This window comes from Phyllobates terribilis, unplaced genomic scaffold (genome assembly GCF_046119375.1).
Source record: "Phyllobates terribilis strain yellow unplaced genomic scaffold, ASM4611937v1 Scaffold_1__5_contigs__length_1240528914, whole genome shotgun sequence".
Taxonomy (NCBI): domain Eukaryota; kingdom Metazoa; phylum Chordata; class Amphibia; order Anura; family Dendrobatidae; genus Phyllobates; species Phyllobates terribilis.
Genome location: NW_027362761.1, coordinates 1,224,913,522 through 1,224,934,178, shown reverse-complemented (window position 1 = coordinate 1,224,934,178; position 20,657 = coordinate 1,224,913,522). Strand labels below are relative to the sequence as shown.

The 20,657-nt window shown below is 46.4% G+C and overlaps 1 protein-coding gene across 1 annotated transcript in view; it reads left to right on the top strand.

Moving 5' to 3' along the window:
- Positions 1-20,657, top strand: part of LOC141231995 (vomeronasal type-2 receptor 26-like) — a 325,113-nt gene that overhangs the window by 289,288 nt on the left and 15,168 nt on the right. The window contains exon 4 of the mRNA XM_073667770.1: positions 18,729-18,852. Coding sequence (XP_073523871.1) covers positions 18,729-18,852 — 124 coding nt within the window. The remainder of the gene's footprint in view (positions 1-18,728; positions 18,853-20,657) is intronic.

The window sequence follows — 20,657 nt, the reverse complement described above, 5'->3', positions numbered from 1 at the left end:
TTCAGAGCTAGATGCAGAAAAAAATTATATTGAATTTGCAACCTGATGGAGGTTAGTATAGATGGACTAATAGAACAAGTCCCACACACTGCTACAAACCAAAATATTTTTTCAGAGCTAGATGCAGAAAAAAATTAGATTGAAATTGCAAACTGGTGGAGTTTAGTATAGATGGACTAATAGAACAAGTCCCACACACTGCTACAAGCCAAAATATTTTTTCAGAGCTAGATGCAGAAAAAAATTATATTGAATTTGCAACCTGATGGAGGTTATTATAGATGGACTAATAGAACAAGTCCCACACACTGCTACAAGCCGAAGCCCAAACATTTTTTAGAGCTAGATGCAGATAAAAATTATTTTGAATTTGCAACCTACTGGAGGTTAGTAGAGATGGACTTATAGAACAAGTCCCACACACTACTACAAGCCAAAATATTTTTTCAGAGCTAGATGCAGAAAAAAATTATATTGAATTTGCAACTTGCTGGAGGTTACTATAGATGGACTAATAGAACAAGCCCCACACAGTGCTAGAAGCCTAAATATTTTTTCACAGCTTGATGCAGAAAAAAATTATATTGAATTGCAACCTGCTGGAGGTTAGTATAGATGGACTAATAGACCAAGTCCCACACACTGCTACAAGCCGAAGCCCAAATATTTTTTCAGAGCTATATGCAGATAAAAATTATTTTGAGTTTGCAACCTGGTGGAGGTTAGTAAAGATGGACTAGTAGAATGATGCTATGCCCAAAAGGTTTTACTTCACTAGGTGCAGTAAAAAAATTGGTATTCTATACACAGGTGGTGTAGCCTGCAACACACATAGGCTTCTCCACTGACTAACACACACTGCAAGAGGACAAAAAGGATTTGCTTTGCTAGATTTAGCCAAATGCTGTGAAAAAAACTTGCACAGCACTGGCACAGATCTGCCTGGCAAAAAGTGATAGGAAGTGATGTAACCTAGCCCTGGAAAGGACTGCAATTACAATTAGTCTTTACTCCCAACCTATCTATTTAAGAGCACAGACCTGCCTGTTAAAAGTCGTATTAAATGATGTAACCTAATCCTTAAAAGGACTGCAATCACAACTATTCCCTACTCCCAAGCTATCTGTAGATTTGTGCGAAAATTGGCTTCAAATTAACAAAGTATAACGCACACAGCAACAGCGGTAGTGTCTAACACGCAGCTGCAGCAGTGAGAAAATGGTGACGACGGGGAAAATGGCTGGGTCTTATAGGGCAAGGACATGTGACATACCCTGTCAATGACACATGCCCTTGCTTGTGTGTAAAAAAAAAAGCAGTTCGCTCCGTGTGTGCGCTGCTGATAGGCTGACAGATTGCACCTCCCCACTGTAAATGCGGGAAAGAGAAAAAAAAATGGAGATCTTCATTATTTCTGCAGAGATCCATCCCCTACCCCTCCCCCCCGCCCCGCTGTACACTTAAACTGCGTATTAACATTAATTTTCAGCATTACTGAGAAAAAATCCAGTTATGATTTTGGTGCACGAACAGTTATCGAACATAACCTCGAACAGCCGAATTTTTTTCAAATCGTTCGTGTTTGCCTAACGGCTTGAACACCGCCCAAAACAGCTCGAATTTGAGATTGGCGAACAGTTCGAGTCGAACACCGCTCATCTCTAATTGCAAGTTCCTCCATCCTAATTTTTGGCAGATTTTGCTTGGAAGTCATAAGCAAAGTCAATGGGAGTCCCACTCCCCAATAAAGGGAATAATGTTTGTAATATGCTGTACTGCATGGCTCTTGTAAGGGGCATTGCAAGTTCCTCCATCCTAATTTTTGGCAGATTTTGCTTGGAAGGTATACGCAAAGACTATGGGAGACCCACTCCCCAATAATGGGAATAATAATTGTAATATGCTGTACTGCATGGCTCTTGAAAGGGGCATTGCAAGTTCCTCCATCCTAATTTTTGGCAGCTTTTGCTTGGAAGGCATAAGCAAAGACTATGGGAGACCCACTCCCCAATAATGGGTATAATAATTTTTAAGATGCTGTACTGTATGGCTCTTTTAATGGTCATTAAAACAGTCTTGTTAAGCTACTGTGACCTCCATGTTTCTTCGAAAGGGCATTAAAACCGTCTTGTTAAGCTACTGCTACCTCCACGTCTCTTCCAAAGGGCATTAAAACTGTCTTTTTAAGCTACTGTGACCTCCACCACTTTTCCAAGGGGCATTAAAACTGTCTTGTTAAGCTACTGTGACCTCCACATCTCTTCAAAGGGGCATTAAAAGCGTCTTGTTAAACCACTCTGAACTCCACAGCTCTTCCAAGGGGCATTGAAATGTTGTTTTTAATTACCTCTAAGCTCCACGACTCTTTCAACGGGCATTGTATTTCCTCCTAATTTTAGTCAGCCTTTGCTTTTCAATGCAAAGGCAAAAACTAAGGGAGACCCACTCCCAAATAATGGTAGAAGGTTTTTAGTACGCTGTAATCCACGTCTGTTTCAAGGGGCATTGCAGTTCCTCATAATTTTTGGAATGCCTTCCATTCACTGCTTAGGCCAACAGTGTACAGGAGACCCAGTTGCTATAAATGGAAAAAACAGTTTAGTTAAGGCCCTCTGACCTCCATGTCACTTCCAAGGGGCATTGGAGTGCCTCAAAATTTTTGGTAGGCATTGCACCCACTGTATGCCCTATAACTGTGAAGCCGAACCACTCCTTTTGGTACAGAAATATATCCTACAAGACATGTGTGGTTGACTGGCCTGATATTGAAGTGAATGGTCCCTGTTTCTCCTGCTCTTTATCCTTTGCCACCACCTCATCCATCATTCATCACTAGAGATGAGCGTTGTTCTACTCGAACTGTTCGCCAATCTCAAATTCGAGCTGTTTTGGGCGGTGTTCGAGCCGGTCGGCGAACACGAACAATTTGAGAAAAATTCGGCTATTCGAGGTTATGTTCGATAACTGTTCGTGCACCAAAATCATAACTGGATTTTTTCTCAGTAATGATGAAAATTAATGTTAATACGCAGTTTGAGTGTACAGCGGGGCGGGGGGAGGGGCAGGGGATGGATCTCTGCAGGAACAATGAAGATCTCCATTTTTTTTTCTCTTTCCCGCATTTGCAGTGGGGAGGTGCAATCTGTCAGCCTATCAGCAGCGCACACACGGAGCGAAGTGCTTTTTTTCACACAAGCAAGGGCATGTGTGATTGGCAGTGTATGTCACATGTCCTTGCCCTATAAGACCAAGCCATTTTCCCCGTCGCCACCATTTTCTCACTGCTGCAGCTGCGTGTTAGACGGCACCGCTGTTGCTGTGTGCGCTATACCTTGTTAATTTCAAGCCAATTTTCGCACAAATATACAGATAGCTTGGGAGTAGGGAATAGTTGTGATTGCAGTCCTTTTAAGGACTAGGTTACAGCATTTCCTACGACTTTTATCAGGCAGGTCTGTGCTCTTAAATAGATAGATTGTGGGAGTAAAGACTAATTGTAATTGGAGTCCTTTTCAGGACTAGGTTACATCAGTTCCTATCAGTTTTTGCCAGGCAGGTCTGTGCCAGTGCTGTGCAAGTTTTTTTCACAGCATTTGGCAGAATCTAGCAAAGCTAATCCTTTTTGGCCTATTGCAGAGTGTGTTAGTCAGTGGAGTAGCCTATCTGTGTTGCAAGATATACCACCTGTGTATAGAATACCAATTTTTTTACTGCACCTAGTGAAGTAAAATCTTTTGGGCATAGCATCATTCTATTAGTATATCTATACTGACCTCCATCAGGTTGCAAACTGAATATAATTTTTTTCTGCATCTAGCTCTGAAAAAATATTTGGGCTTCTAGCGGTGTGTGGGACTTGGTCTATTAGTCCATCTATACTGACCTCCATCAGGTTGCAAATTAAAAATATTTTTTTTCTGCATCTAGCTCTGAAAAAATATTTGGGCTTCTAGCAGTGTGTGGGACTTGGTCTATTAGTCCATCTATACTGACCTACATCAGGTTGCAAATTAAAAATAATTTTTTTCTTCATTTATCTCTGAAAAAATATTTGGGCTTCTAGCAGCGTGTGGGACTTGTTCTATTAGTCCATCTATACTGACCTCCATCAGGTTGCAAATTAAAAATATTTTTTTTCTGCATCTAGCTCTGAAAAAATATTTGGGCTTCTAGCAGTGTGTGGGACTTGGTCTATTAGTCCATCTATACTGACCTCCATCAGTTTGCAAATTAAAAATAATTTTTTTCTGCATCTAGCTCTGAAAAAATATTTGGGCTTCTAGCAGTGTGTGGGACTTGGTCTATTAGTCCATCTATACTGACCTCCATCAGGTTGCAAATTAAAAATAATTTTTTTCTTCATTTATCTCTGAAAAAATATTTGGGCTTCTAGCAGCGTGTGGGACTTGTTCTATTAGTCCATCTATACTGACCTCCATCAGGTTGCAAATTAAAAATAATTTTTTTGCTGCATCTAGCTCTGAAAAAATATTTGGGCTTCTAGCAGTGTGTGGGACTTGGTCTATTAGTCCATCTATACTGACCTCCATCAGGTTGCAAATTAAAAATAATTTTTTTCTTCATTTATCTCTGAAAAAATATTTGGGCTTCTAGCAGCGTGTGGGACTTGTTCTATTAGTCCATCTATACTGACCTCCATCAGGTTGCAAATTAAAAATAATTTTTTTCTGCATCTAGCTCTGAAAAAATATTTGGGCTTCTAGCAGTGTGTGGGACTTGGTCTATTAGTCCATCTATACTGACCTCCATCAGGTTGCAAATTAAAAATAATTTTTTTCTGCATCTAGCTCTGAAAAAATATTTGGGCTTCTAGCAGTGTGTGGGACTTGATCTATTAGTCCATCTATACTGACCTCCATCAGGTTGCAAATTAAAAATAATTTTTTTCTTAATTTATCTCTGAAAAAATATTTGGGCTTCTAGCAGCGTGTGGGACTTGTTCTATTAGTCCATCTATACTGACCTCCATCAGGTTGCAAATTAAAAATAATTTTTTTCTGCATCTAGCTCTGAAAAAATATTTCGGCTTCTAGCAGTGTGTGGGACTTGGTCTATTAGTCCATCTATACTGACCTCCATCAGGTTGCAAATTAAAAATAATTTTTTTCTGCATCTAGCTCTGAAAAAATATTTGGGCTTCTAGCAGTGTGTGGGACTTGGTCTATTAGTCCATCTATACTGACCTCCATCAGGTTGCAAATTAAAAATAATTTTTTTCTTCATTTATCTCTGAAAAAATATTTGGGCTTCTAGCAGCGTGTGGGACTTGTTCTATTAGTCCATCTATACTGACCTCCATCAGGTTGCAAATTAAAAATAATTTTTTTCTGCATCTAGCTCTGAAAAAATATTTGGGCTTCTAGCAGTGTGTGGGACTTGGTCTATTAGTCCATCTATACTGACCTCCATCAGGTTGCAAATTAAAAATAATTTTTTTCTGCATCCAGCTCTGAAAAAATATTTGGGCTTCTAGCAGTGTGTGGGACTTGGTCTATTAGTCCATCTATACTGACCTCCATCAGGTTGCAAATTGAATAAAAAAAATTTCTGCATCTAGCTCTGAAAAAATATTTGGGCTTCTAGCAGTGTGTGGGACTTGGTCTATTAGTCCATCTATACTGACCTCCATCAGTTTGCAAATTAAAAATAATTTTTTTCTGCATCTAGCTCTGAAAAAATATTTGGGCTTCTAGCAGTGTGTGGGACTTGGTCTATTAGTCCATCTATACTGACCTCCATCAGGTTGCAAATTAAAAATAATTTTTTTCTTCATTTATCTCTGAAAAAATATTTGGGCTTCTAGCAGCGTGTGGGACTTGTTCTATTAGTCCATCTATACTGACCTCCATCAGGTTGCAAATTAAAAATAATTTTTTTGCTGCATCTAGCTCTGAAAAAATATTTGGGCTTCTAGCAGTGTGTGGGACTTGGTCTATTAGTCCATCTATACTGACCTCCATCAGGTTGCAAATTAAAAATAATTTTTTTCTTCATTTATCTCTGAAAAAATATTTGGGCTTCTAGCAGCGTGTGGGACTTGTTCTATTAGTCCATCTATACTGACCTCCATCAGGTTGCAAATTAAAAATAATTTTTTTCTGCATCTAGCTCTGAAAAAATATTTGGGCTTCTAGCAGTGTGTGGGACTTGGTCTATTAGTCCATCTATACTGACCTCCATCAGGTTGCAAATTAAAAATAATTTTTTTCTGCATCTAGCTCTGAAAAAATATTTGGGCTTCTAGCAGTGTGTGGGACTTGATCTATTAGTCCATCTATACTGACCTCCATCAGGTTGCAAATTAAAAATAATTTTTTTCTTAATTTATCTCTGAAAAAATATTTGGGCTTCTAGCAGCGTGTGGGACTTGTTCTATTAGTCCATCTATACTGACCTCCATCAGGTTGCAAATTAAAAATAATTTTTTTCTGCATCTAGCTCTGAAAAAATATTTCGGCTTCTAGCAGTGTGTGGGACTTGGTCTATTAGTCCATCTATACTGACCTCCATCAGGTTGCAAATTAAAAATAATTTTTTTCTGCATCTAGCTCTGAAAAAATATTTGGGCTTCTAGCAGTGTGTGGGACTTGGTCTATTAGTCCATCTATACTGACCTCCATCAGGTTGCAAATTAAAAATAATTTTTTTCTTCATTTATCTCTGAAAAAATATTTGGGCTTCTAGCAGCGTGTGGGACTTGTTCTATTAGTCCATCTATACTGACCTCCATCAGGTTGCAAATTAAAAATAATTTTTTTCTGCATCTAGCTCTGAAAAAATATTTGGGCTTCTAGCAGTGTGTGGGACTTGGTCTATTAGTCCATCTATACTGACCTCCATCAGGTTGCAAATTAAAAATAATTTTTTTCTGCATCCAGCTCTGAAAAAATATTTGGGCTTCTAGCAGTGTGTGGGACTTGGTCTATTAGTCCATCTATACTGACCTCCATCAGGTTGCAAATTGAATAAAAAAAATTTCTGCATCTAGCTCTGAAAAAATATTTGGGCTTCTAGCGGTGTGTGGGACTTGGTCTATTAGTCCATCTATACTGACCTCCATCAGGTTGCAAATTAAAAATAATTTTTTTCTGCATCTAGCTCTGAAAAAATATTTGGGCTTCTAGCAGTGTGTGGGACTTGGTCTATTAGTCCATCTATACTGACCTCCATCAGGTTGCAAATTAAAAATAATTTTTTTCTGCATCTAGCTCTGAAAAAATATTTGGGCTTCTAGCAGTGTGTGGGACTTGGTCTATTAGTCCATCTATACTGACCTCCATCAGGTTGCAAATTAAAAATAATTTTTTTCTGCATCTAGCTCTGAAAAAATATTTGGGCTTCTAGCAGTGTGTGGGACTTGGTCTATTAGTCCATCTATACTGACCTCCATCAGGTTGCAAATTAAAAATAATTTTTTTCTGCATCTAGCTCTGAAAAAATATTTGGGCTTCTAGCGGTGTGTGGTACTTGGTCTATTAGTCCATCTATACTGACCTCCATCAGGTTGCAAATTAAAAATAATTTTTTTCTGCATCTAACCCAGCCAATAGTTTTGGCCTAATACCACAGTTTGGCCACTCAGCTCTGCTCGGTTACCATCCATTGTATTTTTGTGCAAACAACTCCAGAGTTGTGAATTAGTTAACCACCAAAATGAGTGGAAAAAGGCCTGCTGCTGGTGGAAAGGGGAATAGGCGTGTTGGGAAGGGGAAAAAAGGTTGTGTCCGTGGGGTAGGTGCAGAAGAAAGACCATCTTCCAGCCAAACTAAAATGTCTACTTCTTTTAGCGGACAATGTGATAAGATCCCTTTCTTACGGCCACGCCAATCGCTACAAATTCCAGATGAGGCACAAAAACAGCAGGTGCTTCAACGGATATCAAGTGCTCCTTTAAGTGGGCTCTCCTCCACATCAACTTCAACATCACAAATACTCCAGTCCTTAAAGGTGTCACCCAAATCGCACTTGCTTCCTCACAGCTCCCAAATCTCCAGCTGCCCGTCTGAGTATGAGGTAGAACAGATGGTTGAGTCTGCAGAGCTGTTTACTCATACTATAGCCTGGGAATTAGAGGTCGACTCCAGCGCTTCTGTGAATCCAGACGAGGAAATGATCTGCACTGATGCCCAGAATCTTTATGAGTCGGATCCAGGACCAGACGCAGAAGGTTCTGACCATAATGTAGACCCTCATTCCCAAACTGTAACTCCTGTTGGTGGAGACAATGAGGAAGACGATGATAAGACTCAAATACCTGATTGGAGCGACAACTTTAGTTTTTTGTCAGGGCAGGAACAGGTTGGCTCTGAGGACGACGGGTGTGATAACGCACAGGGTGATGATGATGAGGTCGGAGATCCCACTTACTGTCAACCCACAGTCAGCCAAGAGATGAGGTCAGCAGAGGAGGTGGAGGAAGATGCTAGTGACGACGAGGTCAGGTTGCGCCTTCCTGGACAGAGACGTAGTACTGGAAGCACGTCAACAACTGCATCCTCAAACACAACTCTGCCTCTCACCACAAGTCGTGGTGGCTCTTCAGGTCGCATGGGCGCTAAGCCTTGCATAGCCTGGGCATTTTTTCAGATCGATAAAGATGACCCAACTCGTGTTATCTGTAACATTTGTCAGCAAAAGCTAAGTAGAGGCCAAAAAATACATAGTTTGAGTACTTCATGCATGAACCGGCACATGGACATGAAGCATAAGTTGCAGTGGGAAGCTCAGTGTGCTACAATGCGGTCTAGCCGGCCGGGCCAACCACCGTCTGCCATATCTTGTGCATCCGCGGCCTCTTCATCCTCTGTGACTGGGGGGACAGCAGTCACACCTGTTTTGGGGCGCAGACCTGCCACCTCTTTACCCGCAACAGCCAGCGTGATTGGCAGGTCATCATTTTCTTTGGAGGTGGTAACACCAGCTGGTCTTGAGCGCTGTCCGACATCGATAGCACCACCTTTGGATCAAGGCAACCTAACATGTCCGCCTGCATCTTCCTCACAGACCGGCAGTTTGCCGGGGACACCCTTATCAACCCCGTCTAAGCACAATAGCCAGCCCTCGGTCCCTCAGATGTGGACAAGTAAAAGACCATTTCCTCCTAGCCATGATAAAGCTAAGAGGTTGAATTTACCATCTGCAAGCTCTTGGCTACAGAAATGCTGCCTTTCCGCCTGGTGGACACAGAGGATTTTCGAGACCTTATGTCCGTCGCAGTGCCCCAGTACCAGATGCCCAGTCGGCACTACTTCTCAAAGAAAGGTGTGCCTGCGCTCCACCAGCATGTCGCACACAACATCACCGCTTCTTTGAGAAACTCTGTGTGTGACAGGGTGCATTTCACCACAGACACTTGGACGAGTAGGCATGGACAGGGGCGTTACATGTCGCTGACTGGGCACTGGGTAACTATGGTGACAGCAGGACAAGGGGCTGCTGTCCAAGTCTTGCCGTCCCCACGAGTTGTGCGTCAATCCTCTTTATGTCATTTTTCCTCCACTGCTTCTGCCTCCTCAACCTCCTCTCGGTCTTCCACCTGCACCCAAAGCCTGTCTGGTCATGCCACAAGCTTTCTAACTGCGCAGAAGGGATCCTGCACACCTCCTTACTATGCTGGCAGTAGGGCTCAACGTCATCAGGCGGTTTTTACATTGAAATGTCTGGGAAATGTGAGTCACACAGCTGAGGAGTTGTGGTCAGCTCTGGAGAACCAATTTCATGAATGGTTGTCTCCACTGGACCTGAAACCAGGGAAGGCCGTGTGCGACAATGCTGCAAACCTGGGTGCGGCCCTTCGCCGGGGCAATGTCACACACGTGCCTTGTATGGCTCACGTGTTGAACCTGGTTGTCCAGCAATTTTTAGCCCACTATCCCAGACTAGATGGCCTTCTGCAGAGGGCACGGTCGCTGTGTGCTCACTTCCGCCGTTCGCATCCCGCAGCTCAGCGACTTACATCTCTACAGAAGTCGTTGGGCCTGCCACTTCACCGGCTAAAATGCGATGTGCCTACCCGGTGGAATTCAACTCTGCACATGTTGCAGCGACTGTGGCAGCACCGACAAGCCCTGGTGCAATACGTTCTGACGTATAGCCTGGGCCAACGAGATTCAGAGGTGGGGCAAATCACGCTGGAGGAGTGGTCTCAGATCAGGGACCTATGCACCCTTCTGCACAGTTTTGAAATGGCGACGAAGATGTTTAGTGCTGACGATGCCATTATCAGCATGACTATTCCGGTGATTTACATGCTGGAGCACATGTTAAACAGAATTCGGAGTCAGGTGGTGGCACAAGAGGAGGTGGAGGAAGTAGAGGAGGAGGAGTTGTATGCGGAAGGGCTAACATCTGCAAGGTCCAGACGGTCGGCAGCACCAAGGCGGCAGGCATGTGAGGGTGGGGGAGATGGTTTAACCAGGGCGCATGGTAGCAGCCAAACTAGTGAGAAAGGTGCAGGAGCCCAGGAAGAAGTGGAGGACGAACTGATGGAAGACTCATCAGATGAGGGAGACCTTGATCACATTTCTGTTGTGCGAGGTTGGGGGGAGAGGACAGAGGAAGGAAGCATGATTGTTACCTCGCCACCAACACAACAGGGACTTGGTGCTCCTGGATGCGCAACACACATGAGTGCCTTCTTGCTGCACTACCTGCAACATGACCCTCGAATTGTGAGAATTAGAAATAATCCTGACTACTGGGTTGCCACACTGTTAGATCCCCGGTACAAAAGTAAATTTGCAGAAATTATTCCTGCCATAGAAAGGGATGCACGCATGCAGGAGTATCAGCAGAGACTGTTGCAGAATCTTACATGTGCTTTTCCACAAAATACCAGTGGTGCACGTAGTGAATCTCACAGTTCCAACTTGCCAACCATGGGACCGTCAAGTGTTCAGCACTCAAACCGTAACAGAACCACAGTATCTGCTGGTAACATCAATTTTGCGGAATCATTTCACCACTTTTTTAGCCCATCCTTTGCAAGGCCACAGGAGACAAGAAGTCTGACACATAGTCAACGCCTAGAGACGATGGTACAGGAGTATCTCCAAGTAAACATTGAAGCCACGACTGTGTCACTGGACCCTTGCTCTTTTTGGGCTTCCAATCTGGATAAATGGCCGGAGCTAGACACTTACGCCTTGGAGATCTTGTCATGCCCCGCAGCCAGCGTTCTGTCTGAACGTGTGTTCAGCGCTGCTGGTGGTGTGCTGACAGATAAGCGCACGCGGCTCTCCACTGATAATGTAGACAGACTCACGTTCATAAAGATGAACAAATCATGGATCCGAAACGACTTTTCTACCCCTGTGTCATCCTGGGGAGAGTAAAAGCTTGATGATTGGTTAAAATCACCCTACCAACCGTTTTAAGCTTTCAAATTACTAATCATGTTTATCTGTATCTTGACTGGAAAATAATTTGGGCTTTGTAGCAGTGTGCAGCACTGATCCTATTAGGCTATCTATAATAAGCTTCACCAGATTTAAAATTAAAAATAATTTTTAGCTGCATCTAGCTCGGAAAATAATTTTGGGGCTCCGAGATGCGCAAGACACATAAGTGCCTTCTTGCTGCACTACCTGCAGCATGACCCTCATATTGTCAGAATTCGAAGTAATCATGACTACTGGGTTGCCACACTCTTAGATCCCCCAAACTTTTCGATCAACCTTTTCATTTTAATAAAGACCAAAAAAATGGTCATTTTTGAAATTATAAGCATTAGCAGGTTGTTAGAAACTGAAATCAAACAGTTTTCAACTCAAAACTTTATTCTAGGTGATGTTACATTTTCACATAGGACCCCTTGTTCGAAAGGAGCTTCTGAACTCTCTCGTCCATTGAATTTGTCAGGTTTTGGATGGTTTCTGCTTCAATTGTTTTGCATGAGGACAGAATACCCTCCCAGAGCTGTTGCTTAGATGTGAACTGCCTCCCGCCATCATAGACACTCCTTTTAATGATGCTCCAAATGTTCTGAATGGGGTTGAGGTCAGGGGAGCATGGGGGTCACACCATAAGTTTGTCCCCTTTTATGCCCATATCAGCCAGAGATGCAGATGTTTTATGTGCAGCATGAGATGGTGCATTATCATGCAGAAAAATGATCTTGCTGTGAAATACACGGTTCTTCTTCTTGAACCATGGCAGGAAGTGCTGTTTGAGAAAATCCACATACATTATGGAGTTCATCTTTAGCGCCTTCAGGGATCCTAAAGGGGCCGACAATCTCTCTCCCCATGATTCCAGCCCAAAACATTACTCCACCTCCTCCTTGTTGGCGCTGTAGCCGTGTTTGCGTGGGGTGTCCATCAACCAGCCATCCTCCACTCCATTCATCTGGACCATCGAGCGCTGCACGGCACTCATCCGTGAACAAAACAGTTTTGAAATCAGTCTTCATGTAATGTTTGGCCCACTGGAGCCGTTTCTGCTTGTGTGAAGTGGATAGAGGAGGTCGACAGGATGGCGTATGCACAGCTGCAAACCTCTGAAGGACCCTGCATCTTGTTGTTCGGGGGACGTTGGAGGCACAAGCAGCTTCAAAAACTTGTCTGCTGCTATGACAAGGCTTTTTTGCCGCTGCTCTTTCAACCTGACGTAATTGCCTGTAGGAAAGAGTCCTCAATTTGCCCTTATCAGCACGCACACGTGTGTACTGTGAATCAGCTACATACTTCTTGATTGCCAAGACACTTCATCCTGATCATCGCACAATGTTGATTGTAGTCATGCCTTGACCTAAACACTCCACAATTTGTTGCTTCTCAGCAGCCGACACATCCTTTTTCTTTCCCATTTTGGCAGAAAATGTAGGCTGCTTAATAATGTGAGAGAGCCTTCTTAAGTAGTCTTGCCTTTCATTGGACACACCTGCCAAATTAATTAGCACAGGTGTCTGCAATTTCTTACAGTGATATAAAGAGCCCTGACACACATCACCATCAATGAGTTTAACTGACAAACAAACAAATTCTTCCCTTATCACTCCTAAACAATTTTTGCATAATAATTTGGAACGCGGTGTACATGTGCTTTTCCACAAAACACCAGTGGTTCACGTAGTGAATCTTACAGTTCTAACTTGCCAACCGTGGTCTGTATGGAATTGTTCAATAAAGGGCCCAAAATTAGGATAACATAGATGGGAGAGGTCTCTATGAATAGGAATTCCTAAGTATTTGATACCCTGTGAGGGCCAGGCAAAGGGAAAGTTGGACTGGATGGAATCCTATATGGATTTAGGGAGGGAGACATCGAGGGCCTCAGACTTCGCTGCATTGATTTTAAAATTTTACCATGTAACAAAGTGATCTATTTAAGCCATAACAGCAGGGATGGATATATGTGATTGAGTGATATATACTAGGACATCATCAGCAAATAGAGAGCACTTGTACTCGGTGCCTCCCACCTCAATCCACCTAATATTGGGGTTATGGCGAATTGATGAGAGCAGGTGCTCCGTCACTAGGATGTATAAGAGAGGGGACAGAGGACATCCCTGCCTTGTCCCATTGGTGATTGTGAAAGGTGATGAAAATGTTCTGACGCACCCCCAGGGCCTTGGGACACCCGGAGCCGGACCCTTTTTGGTGGATGCTGGTGGTTGTAGTCTTCGTGGCGGCGATCCGGTTCCGTGGCTCAGGGCGGTCAAACCAGTGGCGGAACTATTTATGTGGTTTTGATGTTTAAATGTCCGACTACGCCACCCGTGGATTGCGGTCAGAGTGAACCGCCGCTACAGGGCAGACCGCTAAGGCTGGTGTTGTGGGTGCAGCAGAGCGTAGCATAACTCCCCACGGGAGGAGTATAGCCTCAGGGCAGTGTATGCGGAGGATGGGGGTGATGGTGCAGGGCAGCAGCAGTAACGACACGGAGTCAGTGATGCAGTTCAGGGCCTTTACTCACAGTTCTTATTATCCAGACCACGTCTGCAGGTAACGGCTGCCCACGTCGTACTGTGCTCACCAGGTGAGGGGCTCAGACAACTCCCAGATAACTTTGGAGCGCTTCACAGGACCCCCTTTGTGTGTCCTTTGTCTGGCCTTTCTTACCAACACTTCTGTCCGGCTGCCTCGGGCCTCCTCTTGGTAAACTTGGCGCCAGTTTCCCTGACCCTATGTGTTGCCTTCCTAGCGGGTGGAGCAAGGGGCTGCGCCACATAAAATGTCAGAGCCTCCGGTTTCTAGCTGAGGGTCGTTTCCTGCCTCCACTAGTTTCGGGGACCGGTCTCCCCCTTTGGCCTGACCCCTCCACGCAGGTGGATTCGGGCGTGCGGTGGCAACTCGCCCGTCCGCACCCCTGGGATCCCTTCATTCCTCGTTCCTGGAGCCTTCTCCGCTCCTCTTCCTTCCTTCTCCCTCTTGCAGGCCTGGGCCTCTGTTACTAGGCCCGCCTCCGGAGCAGAGCTCATGCAGAGCCCCTGCTCCCTGCCACTTCTGCTCAGACTTCTCTGCACTGAACTAAGATGGTGCCCACCTTTTATACTCCCTTCTCAATGCACCCAGGAACTGCTTCCTCCCTGCTCCTGCACTGCAGGGTTCCCCTTCCTCAGTGTTCCCTCCCCCCACTCCAGCCAGGGACAGGGACTGTCGTGCCCATCTCAGGGGCATATTGGTCGCCCTGCCCCACGGCAATGTGGTGTAATGCATGCAGGTGTCGGGTCCTGATCCACACTCCATCCTTATCTGAGAGTGAGATATCACACCTCTGGGTGAGGTGCAATACGTCTGTAGCAACCGAGCCCTCGGTGCTACAGTTCCATTTATCTTCAGCCTAGGTGACGTATTGTGATACAGGGCCGTGATTTTGGCTATAAAAGGGTCCCCTAGACCCCTACCCCAAGCTTTTTAAGAGAATCATATATGGCGTGCCAGGAGACTCTATGGAATGCTTTCTCAGCATCCAACGAGAGTATCTACTTACAAATTTTTAACTGCATCTAGCCCAGGAAATACTTTGTGCTTAGTAGCAGTGTCTGCTAGTCAGCGGATTATCCCGGCTGTTAAGCAAGCTACACCACCTGTAGTTTGGACACTTAATTTTTTCAAAGGAAATGCTTCGGGACCACGGGATACTTAGTGAAGAGCATCAGGAGGCACCCCAAGGCATAGGGGCTGGGACTGGCACTAGGATGCCTTGCGGTGGACAGCCGAGCTCGATCCTTATAAAAGCTTTTTAACTGCAGCAGCTTTAGTGGACGCTACTGGAGCTGGAATTACGCGGCTGCTGGCATGAGACTTGCCCTCCAATAGATCCTTGTAAATGGATTTAAAGTGTATTCATTCAAATTAGAGGGACAATTTAAATTAAAAAGCTTAGAGCTGCCTCCACCACAGGGGGGCTCTCTCGACCCACCAGCGGACAGGCACCAGTATTGGGAGAGGGGGGCTGGCCGTCAGGGTTCACCGCGGCTCTGGCACAAACCCGGCGACACGGAGGTGGCACGGGCAGGAGCGGACTGGCCGTCTCGGCTTCTCACTTTTTGGATTTTAGAAGGGCATGACATGCCTATATCTGTGTCTCCCCCTCCTTTTACTCCTCCACGTCTTTTCTTTTCGCATGACTATATGTACTTGTCACTTTTCCATGTGTTAGTTGTGTCTTCTGAGCAGTTTGTCAGCTTTTGGACACCTTTGAAGGTGTTTTCTATGTGTTTCTATGTGTTTTTGTTTGCCTGCCATTGGTTTTAACGGTGTTCGAAGGTGTTCGACGAACAGTTCGACGAACAGTTCGGCGAACACACGGGTGTTCGACGAACCGAACCGAACTCGAACACTACGGGGGTGGCTCAACACTATTCATCACCTGAAGCTTTGTTTTAACAGGAGTCATAGAACTGGGATAGAAGCAGGAAAACATCCAGCAATCTTCAGAGGAGGTAGGATATGCGCCAAAACGCTGACCACCTCAGGCCTAGCTGCTACTACATACATGACCTTGCATTCCAAGAAAACAAAGCAGATGTTAACTTCTTTCATCATCATCATGCTCCTCACCTTGGCACTCTCAACTCCCCTGATGGAGAAGCCAGGGCCCACCGGAGGAGTCTGGTTCTCTGGTGGGCTCGTCCAATGCTGTCTTAAAACAGGACAGGCTAAGAAAAGTGTGGGGGGAAGGTCACAGGAGCAATAGGGGTGGCTGGGGACCATTTATGGACAACCAGCTGCCCCCAGGCGGCTGGGGACCGTGTGTGGACACCAGGCCACGGGGCGGCTGGGGGCCGAGTATGGACACCCGGCCGCCCCCCTGGTGGCTGGGGACAAAGCGTGGACACCCGGCCGCCATGCGGCTGGGGACTGAGTGTGGATACCTCGCTGCCAAAGCAGCCATGAGGTAGTGGCCAACTTTGGCCTCCTCCAAACTGAAAGGCCCCATTTCAAGTGCAAGCTAGCAGTATGGCATTGCAGCCTGGGGGGTGGGTGGGTGGCAGGCTGCACACTTACGCTTGCATTCCAAGAAAACAAAGCAGATGCTAACTTCTATCATCATCATCATGCTCCTCACCTTGGCACTCTCAACTCCCCTGATGGAGAAGCCAGGGCCCACCGGAGAAGTCTGGTTCTCTGGTGGGCTCGTCCAATGCTGCCCTAAAACAGGCCAGGCTAAGGAAAATGTGGGGGAAGGTCACAGGAGAAATAGGGGCGGCTGGGGACCTTTTATGGACACCCGGACGCCCCCAGGCAGCTGGGGACTGTGTGTGGACACCCGGCCACGGGGTGTCTGGGGACCGAGTATGGACACCCGGATGCCCCCTGGCGGCTGGGGACTGAATGTGGACATCCGACCGTCGGGTAGTTGCCAGCTTCGGCCTCCTCCAAACTAAAAGGCCCCTTTTCAAGTGCAAGCTAGCAGTATGGTATTGCAGTCTGCGGGTGGGTGGGTGGCAGGCTGCATACTTGCACCTGCATTGCAAGGAATGCGGGAGGCACAATTGAACACTGCCCTGGGACAAGGACTTGCACGGGGATAATTGCAAGTCTGCATCTTCTGATGCGGCAAGGCTAACTTCTGATGGGCACACTTTTAGGCAGTGACCTGGGAGTCAGAGAAGCTTCCAGGGGTTCCCATGCTGTTCCCATGTCTTTTCAGCACTGTATGCATGTGTCACACAGCACATGGCCAGATAAGGTTGTAAAATGTTAAAATGACATTTCCTGGTGAATGCAATTGTCACAGTTGAAAGCAATACAAAAGTGCAAAAACGCATAAAAAATGCGACTTGTGAACGTAGCCCAAGGTGTAGAGAAGTATTTTTGGTTTTGGTTATTTATTTTACCTTATACACAAGTCTTTACCCTGGAAAGGAAATTACTTAACATATTTCACAGGAAACCAGTTTCAGTTTAGTTTTTGAACGTTTTATTGTGAGCCCGCAAAAGTGGCTTAATACCTCTGACCACGTTGTTGACAGCAGTGACCTGGGGGGTCAGAAATGCTTCCTGGGGCGATCCCCATGCTGTCCCCATGTGATTTGAGCACTGTTAACTATCGTTTTGGGCACTTTTTATGCTTTTTACAGACTGCTGGGGGTGCCACCACAAAAATGCTCGGGTCTCTCATAGACTAACATTGGGCTCGTTGCTCGGGTCGAGCACCCGAGTATCATGGTGAGGTCGGCCCGAGCTTCGAGCACCCGATCTTTTTAGTGCTCGCTCAACACTAATAGTAAAGTGAATGTAGAAAGACAGATACCAGTTCCAGCATCTTACTGTTATGATCTGCTACAAGAACTAAGGAAAGATGGGAAAACTGTCCCTACAATAAGACTAAGCTGATTTCCTACGATGCAGCGGGCAACCTGTTCCTTGTGAACAGACCCGCCTTCGTCCTCAGCTAGTCTGAACGCAGACCTATAGAATAAAGGGAGGGGTCTCTAAAAGAACTAGGGACTGGGACAAAATTGGACACCTCCTAGCAGAAGTTGTAGCGGAGCAAAAAGACAAACAGACAAAAAGTACTTAGAGATCAAAAAGACCAAACAAACTAAAGAGATAGGTACAAAAGCACCTGGCTAGACAGAGAGTCAAAATAACACTGAAGTCCAGCAAAGCCAGAAGGGCAGATCTGGAATAAATAGGCAGCAGGTCACATAACCACAAAATAGAAAAAACTAACAGGAAGGTTCTAACACTCACTGATCGATCACATCGAGTATAACACGGCTTCTGCTGACACTTTCATATCTCTCCCACCTACCTTGTGAATTTCTGTATTTTTCACAGACTCCTACTTTCATCTGCGTCAGAACTGCAGTTGTACAATGTGTTACTATCTGGAGTATTAGTCTAATACTTTAGGGCTTTCTCTTCTGATCTCTGTTGCTGAGCTCGAAGTGTTGATGTTCTCTCAGTATTCTAAATCACTGTAAAATGTCTGCTGCATTCCCTGCCTCAGCTTTTATACAGGCTGTGATAGTCTGTCCTGATTGGCTGCGCTATACCATGTAATGAGATAGCTGTGCGGTTGCACCTGTAGTTTGTTGAGCCTTCTGTGGCTAATGCAATCTTCTGCATTGTGTAAAATGATGGTGACATTTCTTTAGACATTTGCATGAATCAAATTGTAAGTTGTTTTAATTGAACTTCTTAAAATTTGACTCAAATTTGATTTGTATTGATCAGTTCTTCTCCTCCCTTGTGTCATTTATGAGCATTCAGTCTCTGCCCTTCCGGTAAAGGTTCTCATCTGTTTCTCAGGTCCCAGTATCCCGCTGCTCAGATCCCTGCTCACCTGGTAGCTGGAAAAAGGCGAGAAGGACAATTCACAGCTGCTGCTATGACTGCATCCCGTGCTCAGAAGGCGAGATCTCCAATATAACCGGTATGTACAGTCTGAGGGTTGTAAATGGCAGCCGTCACCTTCTAATAAAGAATGGACTCATCATCAGCCACATTCACATGCTGCAGAGTAGGACGTCACTCAGGGATCGTGATGTCAGCACTAGTACTGTCTGCAGCGGTGACTGATTGCTGCCGCGGTGACTGATCACTGCGGTGGAGACTGATCGCTGCAGCGGTGACTGATCGCTGCCGCGGTGACTGATCGCTGCCGCGGTGACTTATCGCTGCAGCGGTGACTGATCACTGCCACAGAGACTGATCGCTACAGCGGAGACTGATCACTGCCACGTAGACTGATTGCTGCCACGGAGACTGATCGCTGCCACGTAGACTGATCGCTGCCGCGGAGACTGATCGCTGCCGCGGAGACTGATCGCTGCTGTGGAGACTGATCACTGCGGCGGAGACTGATCGCTGCCGCGGAGACTGATTGCTGCTGCGGTGACTGATTGCTGCCGCTTTGACTGATCGCTGCAGCGGTGACTGATCGCTCCAGTGGAGACTGATAGCTGCAGCTGAGACTGATCGCTGCCGCGGTGACTGATCACTGCTGCGGTGACTGATCACTGCAGCGGTGACTGATCGCTGCCACTGTGACTGATCGCTGCCGCGGAGACTAATCGCTGCCGCGGAGACTAATCGCTGCCATGGTGACTGATCGCTGCAGCGGTGACTGATCACTGCCATGGAGACTGATCGCTGCCGCGGTGACTGATCACTGCCACGTAGACTCATCGCTGCCGCGGTGACTGATCACTGCAGCGGAGACTGATCGCTGCCGCGGTGATTGATCACTGCCATGGTGACTGATCGCTGCCGCGGTGACTGATCACTCCCACGTAGACTCATCGCTGCCGCTGTGACTGATCGCTGCCGCGGTGACTGATCGCTGCCGTGGAGACTGATCGCTGCCGCTGTGACTGATCGCTGCCACGGTGACTGATCGCTGCCGCAGTGACTGATCGCTGCCACGTAGACTGATCGCTGCCGCGGAGACTGATCACTGCCGCGGAGACTGATCGCTGCTGTGGAGACTGATCACTGCGGCGGAGACTGATCGCTGCCGCGGAGACTGATTGCTGCTGCGGTGACTGATTGCTGCCGCTTTGACTGATCGCTGCAGCGGTGACTGATCGCTCCAGTGGAGACTGATAGCTGCAGCTGAGACTGATCGCTGCCGTGGTGACTGATCACTGCCGCGGTGACTGATCACTGCAGCGGTGACTGATCGCTGCCACTGTGACTGATCGCTGCCGCGGAGACTAATCGCTGCCGCGGAGACTAATCGCTGCCATGGTGACTGATCGCTGCAGCGGTGACTGATCACTGCCATGGAGACTGATCGCTGCCGCGGTGACTGATCACTGCCACGTAGACTCATCGCTGCCGTGGTGACTGATCACTGCAGCGGAGACTGATCGCTGCCACGGTGATTGATCGCTGCCATGGTGACTGATCGCTGCCGCTGTGACTGATCGCTGCCGCGGTGACTGATCGCTCCCACGTAGACTCATCGCTGCCGCTGTGACTGATCGCTGCTGCGGTGACTGATCGCTGCAGCGGAGACTGATCGCTGCCGCTGTGACTGATCGCTGCCACGGTGACGGATCGCTGCCGCAGTGACTGATCGCTGCCGCAGTGACTGATCGCTGCCACGTAGACTGATCACTGCCACGGTGACTGATCGCTGCCACGGTGACTGATCGCTGCCGCGGAGACTGATCGCTGCCGCTGTGACTGATCGCTGCCGCAGTGACTGTTTGCTGCCACAGTGACTGATCGCTG